The sequence below is a fragment of the Trifolium pratense genome, linkage group LG2 (assembly GCF_020283565.1).
Source record: "Trifolium pratense cultivar HEN17-A07 linkage group LG2, ARS_RC_1.1, whole genome shotgun sequence".
In the NCBI taxonomy this organism is placed as follows: Eukaryota; Viridiplantae; Streptophyta; class Magnoliopsida; order Fabales; family Fabaceae; genus Trifolium; species Trifolium pratense.
The window spans coordinates 24512307-24522481 of NC_060060.1; the positions used below are offsets into that span (position 1 = coordinate 24512307).

Consider the following 10175-nt stretch of genomic DNA (forward strand, 5'->3'; position numbering starts at 1 on the left):
TCTTTCTCTTCACAATTCCTCCATTGGGTGTGGCGGTAATGTATAGGTAAATTTTCAATAGTCAAAAGTGTGGCATATTGGGAATTAATTTTCGAAGTGTGGCAAGTTGGGATTTTTGCTTTCAAAGGATGGCAGTTTTGTCAAAAACCTGAATTAGGTGTGAGCATGACTTGAATTTTGGAGAAAACATGCTTCAGAGATTCATGTAGACATCTAAATTGATTTTTCAGAGAGCAGATCAATAATTTGTGTTTAAAAAATGTTTCTCAAAGAGTGGATTACTTACATTCTTCATCTATGACTTAAAAAATGTTTCTAAAGTAGAACTGATTTATTCTCAATGCAATTGCTTGCTTCTCTCTGCAAGTTATAAGCACTAAAATCATCAAAAAACACACCACTTCTAGAATTATTATACATATAGCTTTCTAAATCACATCCTTGTTCCTGTGCCAAGCTTTGAAAATTTTCTAAAAACATGCAAATTTCTTTCATTTGCCATTCAGAAGTATCCCCAGCTCCAAATCTATAGATTTTCCTATCTATTTCGATTGTACTGTAACCAGGTACTTTCTTAAGTCCCATTCCTTCCATCTTTGATCTTACCTTTCTTGATTCGTACCACTTTCCTCCTTCGGCATATATGTTAGATAACAAAGTATAGTAACCTGTATCATTTGTGTTTATTTGTCCGAGTTCTTCGCCAATGTTCTCAATTATGTCCATCCTCCTGTGTATTCGACACCCGTTAAGCAAAGCTCCCCATATGCTAGCATCTACGGGTGGGCGTATCGATTTAATTATTTCATATGCTCCGTTGATATCGCCGGCACGGCTTAGAAGGTCAACTATGGAGGCAAAATGTTCTGTGTTGGGCAGTATGCCATAATCCCTCATAGAGTTGAAATAAAGCTTTCCTACCTCGACGGATCCAACATGCCTGCAGGCGGATAAGATATTCATGAAGGTTATTTCATTTGGTTTGATATTTGAGCGAACCATTTTATTGAAGAGTGAGATTGCGGCATTTATTTGACCGTGTATGCCATGAGCAGCAATCATTGTACTCCATGACACCACACTTTTCTCGAGCATGCTATCAAAAACTCTTCGAGCTGTTTGAAGGTCTCCACACTTGGCATACATGTCTACCAAAGCTGTATCGATATAAAGATCGTTCTGATTACCGGTCACGATGATCTTATGGTGAATCCATTTTCCTTTGTCAAGATAACCCAAATTGGAGCAAGCTTGAATTGCACTTAAAAAGGTTACTTCATTAAACTCGAGACGATTTTTGTACATCTCATCAAAGAGGTTGAGTGCTTCTAATGAAAGGCCGTTCTGAGAAAACCCACAAATCATACAGTTCCATGTCACAATGCTTTTCTTCCCGATCTTGTTAAATATTGTGTATGCCAAATCCAGAAAGCCACATTTTGAATACATGTCCATCAAAGAGTTCTGAACAAATTCATTGACGAAGCCTCTTTTCATGGCATGACCATGTATCTGCTGTCCAAACTGTATTGAACCAGCACTTGCACTTGCTGAAATTGAACTTGCTAAGCTAAATGAGTCTGGCATTAAACCCTTCGCCATCATTTTCGCAAAGAGCATCATCGCTTCTTTGTTTAAACCTTCCCGAGCATAAAATGAAATGAGTGTATTCCACGATACAACATTTTTGTTTCCGATTAAATGTACAAGTTTTTCGCAACTACTTATTGTCCAGCAGGCTGCATAGAAATCTATTAGTGCAGGCCCAAGATCAAGATCAGCAGAATTCATTGCTTTCCTTAAAACAAAGCAATGAACTGATTTTCCCTCTTTTAACCGACCTAATCTAGCGCAGGAATTCAGAACACTAATCATTGTCACTTCATTCGGGTCTACCTCTGAATCTTGCATCTTAATAAAAACATCCATTGCCTCTTCAAAACACTCATTTTGATTATAGGATGAAATCATAGAAGTCCAACAAGAAGTACTCCGATTATCAAGATATTCAAAGAGCTGTTTCGCTCTACACAAGTAACCACACTGACTATACATAACAATAAGAGAATTACTCAAACTACCATCACCAATCATACCTTCTCTAATCACATATCCATGAACCGATTTCGCTAACCTCAAGCAACCAATTTTAGCACAAGCCTCAGCTACACTAAGCAACGTAACCGAGTCAGGTCTAATTCCCTCAGAAACCATCGAACGAAACATTTCCAATCCTTCTCTATAAATCCCATTCTCAATATAACACGAAACAATCGAACTCCAAGAAACCAAATCTCTCACAGACATTTCATCAAACACCTTCTTAGCATCACTTAAACAACATAATTCCCCATACATTCCAAGCAAAGAAGTCCCAATAACGCGATCCTCACTAAACCCAGATTTAACAATCCTTCCATGTAATTTTCTTCCAACAACCAAATCACCAACACCAGAAACAGCTCTTATAACAGAAGGATACAAAAAACTACAATTTTGAGTAAATTTTGAACCCTTATAAATGTGATGATTGTAAAGAGAAACAACTTGGTCAAAAAGGTTATTCCAAAGGTAACATTTGATTAGAACACCAAACATGAAGGAATCGGGAGATGGGTATGAATAAAAAACGAGTCTTGATGATTGAAGAGAACCCATTTGGGAATAAGACTCAAGAAGCTTTGTGGAGGCAAGTGGGTCATTGTGAAGGTTGGTAACTACAAGGTGAGCATGGAGTTGAGTGAGTTGTTTTAAGGTTGAACATGATCTGAACAATGGCATGTAAAGTGTTGTCATGTTTGTTTTGTTCTATGTTTGTGTTGTTGTTTTGTTCTAGGTTTGGATGGAATGGAAGGAATCATAAGCAAAGAGGGAAGAAAAGTGCAATCAATGAAGCTTAGCGGGAATGGAAAAAACCATTTTACATTTTGACCGCAGGAAACTCTGTTCCGAACTTTACGGATTACCACTATTTGCGAATAAAATTTCCCATAGACACAAATAAAATGGATATTTCAACTACCCGTTAGTGAATAGATACGGATGTAAATTTGATCGTGTTTGTATCCGCGAACGTACTCGTTAGTAAATAAGAAAATTACATAAATATTCTTGGTTATCAAATATAAAATAACTTTTTAAATTCTTTAGAACTTTGTGATAAATTTTGTTTTGATTAGAAATGAAGTACATTTTTTTTTTCTTAAGAAAAATGTATGGATATTATTATATTTTGGTGAAAAAAGGAATGAATGAGTTGACTTTTGTTGTTAAATTGAGAGTGTAATGTATGAATATCCGGTCCATTAATCTATGAATATTATTATGCATTAATAATTTTTTCTTATTTCTTTAAAAAAAGATACACAAATTTAAAGTAATTAATTAAAATAAAAATTCTTTACAAAAATCAGATTTTTTTAAAAAAATTATTATCCATGAATATTTGTAAATATCCGTGGATACCTCAAAATTCGTAGATTATCCGATTAGCGGATACTCGCACGGATATGAATATCATTTATCCAACGGAACGGACACAAACATCATACAATCTACTTCCATGGATATTCATTTACATCCCTAGAGAAAAAGATAAGTGTCATGTCGTACAGTGCTCTCGGACACTTGTTAAACATACAAAAAAAAATTAAAGAGAAAACTAATGTTAGAGAGATAACTTTTTATAATTTTAAGATGTTAAATGCATAGATTTCAAGAAATTTTCTTATCTTGTAGATAAATTCTTAAAATTCTTCGATGTTATCGTAATGTTATGCTCTCAAAATTTAAAATGTATTTAATCATTAGACATTATTTTATCATTTTCTACAAAAAATATTTTTCAAATAAAATGAAAGATGTTTCTATGTTTTCTCCGGCTTCCTCCCCTCCAAAATCTAGTCATCTCATCTCCTCCCCTCTCTTCCAAATGGACCAGGATTCCATGCAGTCAATTTTTAGGTGCAGTCGTGCAATCATACTATTTATATCGGACGGTCATGATTTAAAACTGTATTTATTAACTGCATTTGTTTGAACCGTCCAATTGTGATCGGACGACTATAAAATAACTGCACCAAAAAATCAATGGCACCTGATACATTTCCCTTCCAAACTGTAAGAGATCCTTTGACACCATATTCTTCTTTGGCAGATGCCTCAAACGAAGAATTCTCTTCCTCCCCATCTTTCTCTTATCCCTTGAAATTTTATTTTTGCCCATGCGAATAAAGTTCAGGACATAGATTCCGAACTTTTTTTAGTTTTAAAAAAAGTCTAATGGCATGTCCCGTTAAAACACTAAAAAAAGTTCAAAACTACGTTCTGAACTTTATTCTCAGGGGCAAAAATGGAATTTCAGAAGGAATAAGAGAATGACGGGGGATGAAGAGAAACCTTCGCCTCGAACATGCCTCAACAAATAACTTCATGAACCCAATCATAATTGGCAAATTGTTTGTCAAGCCACTCTGATTGGAGATCATTCATCCATCAGTTCAGATCAAATGCAGCAAGTTCAAATTTGGCTCCCTTTGAGCTGCTTCCACAAGTGCAATCCGGACACAAGTTTCTCTATAGATCACAATTGTACTAGAAGAAATCAGCCTCTTGCCGTCACTTTTGTTAGAAGACAAGCTAACAATGTTGATCATAACTTAGCTAAGGCGACAATACTCACAGATAACAGTATTGAGGCTTTTTTTATTTTTATTTTTATTTTTATTATCGATGTCCACCTTAACAATCGTTTGACTTAAACAAAAATTACACTGCGAAGGTTATATATGACCGATTTTCTTGTAGAGAGTAAAATATGCTCAATTATAAAGACAACCTTTCTCATTTTAGGATGTAATTAGGAGGTAACATTTTCTCATTAATTCTATGTACAAACATATGATTAAGGCAGGGTTCAGTAACCAGAAACCCTAGCTGCTGATAAATCATACGGAATGAAAAATTTACAATAGAATGTAATGTGAGTAACCTTATAGAGAGGTAGTTATCATTGCACAAGCAACACAAGGAATGCTTTCTGGTTAATAAGTTTCTACTTATCTCCATAGCGGTTTGACCGATTCTTTCAAATATATCACATCAGGATTTTCAAACTCATTCAGAAGCCGGTATAAGAATTGCATACAGTCTCACATTTGTAATTTAAGCATTTCCTCCATCTTCATCGGTTGGTGGGTCAAAGGGTATTTCATGGCGTGGTTTATTGTACTTCTCCCGAAGTTGCTTAATAGGGATGAAATCTCCAGCTGAATCCATTCCATAGAACAGAAAAGACATGTAGGGGTGATCAAACCTTCCCTGGACACAGTTAAGAGAACCCGTTACTTTTTTATTATTATTTTGAATTGGTAAATGTTAGTATATTAGTTATTTATTATCTTAATATTTTCTCTTTTCTCACGGTTTGAACTCTGGTCCTTTAACTCCTTCAACAGTTCAACTCCTTTAACTCTTAGCTCAAACCAGTTGAGCTATCCAAAAGACCAATTAAATAACGTAAATAATAGCATAATCCACTTACTTTGTCTGGTTTGTCAGGTATTAAAAGATTTTCCTCTGGAACTACAAAAAATGAGAAAAATCAATCCGCATGTTATTTATTTTCATTTCAGTAAGAAACCATGAACATCATGGAAACTCATACCATAGAAACCATGAACATCAAAGAAGTTATAATATGTGGTATATTGCATGTGAAATGTAGTAATGTACAGAAAAACAAAAACAATTGTCGGTAACTAACAATAATTTTGCGAACAAGAAAGATTAGATGATAATGTAAAGTAAACTCATAAGCCAAAGAAATTAAGTAATCAAGCTTTACCATACGCCACCAGTAGATCTGGTTCAGCACGTACGTCAACAAGTACCTGGACATTTGAAAAAGGGAAACCGATCAAAGGTCCGAACAATTCTTAATCAAAATCATTCTTCCAGATATTGATAGAATAAGAAAAACTGACGAAGCAATATACCGAAAACAATAAATACATTTACATCAACATATTATTGTTTCAATATAAGCATGGAAATGATGTTTCATCCGAATGAAGCATTATTTGTATTATCTGAACTATTTTGCAGGTTGAAGTACTACGTGTAATAATAAGGATTGAAGGGTACAAGAATCAACTGCTTAGAAAGTTAAAATAATTAGATAAAAATAAAATTTGGCCACATACAAACATTGTAATTCATGCAGATGCAATTTATATTCCGATGTTAATCAAACCTGATAAAACGGTTGTGTGGAACCACGAGGCAACTTCTTAACTTGTGCATTTTCCATCCATGAATTCGATTCACTGCATACTGGATCCATTCCTACAATTATAGCTCTATAGCCTGCAAAGTATATACATAGAGTAATCAAAATAAAGGAGGAAAGGAAATAATATTTTCCACATTAATGAGATTTTAAACTTATGAATGTGTTGCAAAGTACAATCAAGAATCACCATTGTTATTGTCGTATTGCATTTGCACACTTGAAACAGATTTAATAAAAATATGTTGTATTGGTAGGAGAGATTTCAATTACTTACCGAATAATTTATGCCTCACTTTCTGCCCCAACCGAAACACATATTGTGCATTTTCATGTGCCAAAGCTTTAGCTGATGCAGCTAAAGACTCAGCTTCAAGTTTGGAAATTTCATCACGTAATTTAGCAGCCAAGGCATAATCTTCATTCTCGATTGCACTCTGAAGGTCTGAACTGCAAGAGTGAGAAACAGGATTACTCGCTATTAGTCTTCAAGTTGACCAACAGATTATACGAAGGAAAAACAAAAGTCGGTCAGCTAGAGTGGACTTGTTTTCACATTGCTGTTATTGTTATCAACCCCTCAAATATTAGTCCACTTCACAGCTATTTCCAAATTAGAACGCTTTAGAATTCATGTCAATGCATAACCAAACACACAAAGTTAATAGCTGCAAACAAGTCAGCCTAGTACAAATGATGAAGAAATCTCACCGAAGACGTATAATACTTATAGCTTTATCTTGAGCTTCACTTTTCGCAGACATTCCCCTTTTTGACTGTTGTTGCTTAGTTACCTCTTCTTCAACCTTTCATAAACAATATTTATCTAGTAAGTTTCCTGCCATTCAATGCTCCAATACCAGAAAAATTAGATGACCGATACACATACCATTGATTCATGTTATCAAGAGACTGGAGTAACAAAAGAGATATAAATAAAATCACTGACAGAAACTGAAAACTATAAGTGCATGTTTGCGTACACTACAGGGTGATGATGTGAAAAGTATTTTTCCACCGGGAAAACTGAGACTTTAATAAAGTTGATTACTTTATATAAGAATTGATTTTGCTTCCAAAGTTCAATTTGACTTGAATGTAAAAAATATATTTTATATCAGGTCGAAAATTTTACACCAAACTCTACATCATACTTGTATTTCAAGTAAAAACGTTTGATATAAACCACTTCACTTCATACTCAATTTTAATCAAATCAATTTTACAAATTCAAGTTCACTCATGAATTGATATTAGTTAAAAGTGAAATTAATGAAAATGAGTTGAAAAATAATTTTAGTGTAAGAATAATATTTGGAGACCAGAAATAATATTTGGAGACCAAATATGCACTAAGCCTTGTAAAAATAATCCACATAGCTTGATATAAGATACCAGAAATATTAGTGTCCGAATAATCTCACCTCAGAAAGTTTGCTTCGCAGCTGCTGTGCTATGTCATACTCTTCCATGTTTAAAGCACACTGACATTCAAAAGTTCCAAACAAATGAAACATTAAGGATTCTGCCACAAATATGAGAGATGCACACACACTACATTTATTAACTTTTTATTAGGGCTTTAAATAGTGGTCTGCAACCGCAATCCAAAAGGATTTTAAAGTCGCTGCAACTGCATCACAACCACACTTTCGAGTTTCGACCGTACTGGCCAAATTTTCCCACAATATAAAGGCTCGTAATGCAACCACGGCCACCACTTAAAACCATGTAATTGATAAAAGAACAAAGCAACTTATACCTGCACTCTTGTAGCTAAATCCAGCTGAAAGAAGAACATCAAGATATCCTCATTAGCACTTTCACTCTGCTCTACACTTGCATCCAAACCTTGCTCCCCCCCTCTAAACATCCATCCTGCTTTAACCTTAAAACAACTTCTTTGCCTCGACACACAAGGGTACCCAATTAAGACCAAGCTCTGCACACACTTGTTCCAAACCACGTGTTTTCCGGTGGCAGATTCAATATGTGATCTTTTAAATGGCTCAAAGGGTGTCATCCAAGAATGAGATGAACAATAGATTCTGCTCTTTCCACATGTTGCTAGAGTGCTCAATGACACACCTTGCACCATTTTTTGTGAAGCCAAAATAAGATGTTTGTTTCAATGTCTCACCCTAAAAAAGGGTTAAAGAGAAACACAAATTTACCCTTTTCTGAAGAGAATGTTCCTGCAAATACCCCACAAAAAATCAATGATTTAATTGGTATACATCGTCACTATAAATATTTTTTACACTGTCAATCAATAATCATCGTCAAAAAATCAACTTTAATTATAACTAGAGAAAATAGGATAGTGTAGCAACCATACATTCCGCCAAATCACCTCACCTTAATTGTATGACATGGATAAATGCTTAATTTCTATTGGATATCAATGTAAACTATTTTTTTTTTGCAGATAGCCGAAATGACATACTATTGACATAAAGTGGAGGAGCCGGGGTTCAAACTCCAATCATGACATCCGACCTACAATTTCGACATTTCCTGCCAGTTGATTTACGATTTGTGGACAATTCAGTTTAAACTATATCCATTATACACATGGTGTATAAAAATAAAAATGAAAAATTAATTTTCCACTTAAAATTTCAATTTTTATTGACAAATTAGACTCTAACTAAACTAATTATATCTGGGTATTATCTGAAATTAGGAAATAACGTGGGTATTGTGTGGACATACAATTTTGAGAAAATAAAGAGTGAAATTTTGTTGGGAAAAAGAAGAGAAAGCTTACCAAAAGGTTAGGAACAAAAAAGGAAATAGGAGAAGAAGATTTCCAAAAGCATCAATGGCTTCCCAGTCACAGAACAGAAGCAAGGAAATATATTTGTATTTTCAATTAATTCTTCATATAGTTCTAAAATTTTCTAATATAAAATCATAAATATATGATTGGTTAAGGCTTAGGGAGAATAATGAAGATAAAAAAACGTGATATGGAAAACGGAAAGCCACGTGGCCTTGCTGACGTGGCCTACCACTGAGATGTTGATGTCACATAAGATGAAAGTAGCGAGGTGTGATTATTGTGGAAATATTAAAAATATTTCATGATAGTGTTAGACAAAAGTTTTTTAATGGTGACTTGTTACGATGGATAAATTAATTTGATGAATAATGCGAGAAAGTACAATGGGGTGAAGTGCAAAGTTATTTGGGCTATTGCTTGTCATATGATATCGCATTGGAGAAATAAAGAAAGATATGATGCATTTTATACTCGTCCGACAATCAGGATAGTGTGGTGATGAAAAGGGTATGAGACTATAAGAAGGCCGATCGGAATTACGTGATAGCGGTGCGTCCTAGTAGAGAGGTTGTTTTGGTGGGTTGCAAATGTTCAATGGGTTGAATAAAATTCTATCTTCAGTAGCACTTTGCTACTCCTCTTTTTTTAAAAATAAAAAATAAAAAAAAATAAAAAAAGGGTTGAATAAAATTAAATAACTATGGAGCTTGTCGAATAGATGGGACTGTTGGGTGTGGAGGAGTGATTAGAGGTAGTGAGGGAGAGTGAATAGAGAGATATGAGGTTTCATGAAGTTTGTTGGAAGGAGTAGTGCGTTTGTGGCGGAGTATGTATGAATGATTAAAGCTTGTGAGAAGATTGGGGTTAAGAGCGATGGAGGTCAATGTTGATTCGTTGTCATTAGTGGATGTGCTGGAGGATAATCATGGTGGTAGCGTGTTGGGGGAGTTCTTTGATTTGACAGATTCACTATCTCATGAAGCTTGATTAGAAGGTGGTTTTGAAGCATGTATTAAGGGAGAGTAATCAATGTGCTAATATCTTATCGAAAAAAGGATGTTCGTTACATGACAAAACTCAATATTTTGAAACGTGTCCTCC

General features: G+C 34.6%; 2 protein-coding genes across 4 annotated transcripts; both read right to left on the minus strand.

The window, feature by feature from the left end:
* Positions 1-214: 214 nt before the first annotated feature.
* On the minus strand, positions 215-3107 carry LOC123905087 (putative pentatricopeptide repeat-containing protein At1g69350, mitochondrial). Its single transcript, XM_045954720.1, has one exon. The coding sequence runs from the start codon at positions 2794-2796 to the stop codon at positions 316-318; it is 2481 nt and encodes an 826-aa protein (XP_045810676.1). The 5' UTR covers positions 2797-3107; the 3' UTR covers positions 215-315.
* A 1720-nt stretch (positions 3108-4827) lies between these two features.
* On the minus strand, positions 4828-9214 carry LOC123905088 (clp protease adapter protein ClpF, chloroplastic). 3 transcript variants are annotated; one of them, XM_045954722.1, is made up of 10 exons: positions 9060-9214; positions 8736-8806; positions 8052-8484; positions 7714-7773; positions 7001-7095; positions 6567-6739; positions 6254-6366; positions 5846-5891; positions 5543-5583; positions 4828-5319 (listed from the first exon to the last, which is right to left on the minus strand). In XM_045954722.1, exons 3-10 carry the CDS (start codon positions 8385-8387, stop codon positions 5164-5166), a joined length of 1020 nt encoding a protein of 339 aa, XP_045810678.1. In that variant the 5' UTR covers positions 8388-8484; positions 8736-8806; positions 9060-9214; the 3' UTR covers positions 4828-5163. The 3 variants fall into 3 exon arrangements, with proteins under 3 accessions (XP_045810678.1, XP_045810677.1, XP_045810679.1); XM_045954721.1 differs by lacking the exon at positions 8736-8806; XM_045954723.1 differs by having other exon boundaries at positions 8052-8806; positions 9060-9189.
* Positions 9215-10175: the final 961 nt, after the last annotated feature.

What these genes read in the sequence shown, in the direction of transcription:
- LOC123905087 (XM_045954720.1), bottom strand. Translation starts at nt 2,796, where the DNA reads ATGACAACACTTTACATGCCATTGTTCAGATCATGTTCAACCTTAAAA.
- LOC123905088 (XM_045954721.1), bottom strand. Translation starts at nt 8,387, where the DNA reads ATGGTGCAAGGTGTGTCATTGAGCACTCTAGCAACATGTGGAAAGAGC. An exon ending in AGATCTACTGGTGGCGTATG is followed by an intron (nt 5,584 to 5,845) that starts GTAAAGCTTGAT and finishes CATTTTTTGTAG; the next exon opens with TTCCAGAGGAAAATCTTTTA. An exon ending in TACCTGACAAACCAGACAAA is followed by an intron (nt 5,320 to 5,542) that starts GTAAGTGGATTA and finishes AACTGTGTCCAG; the next exon opens with GGAAGGTTTGATCACCCCTA.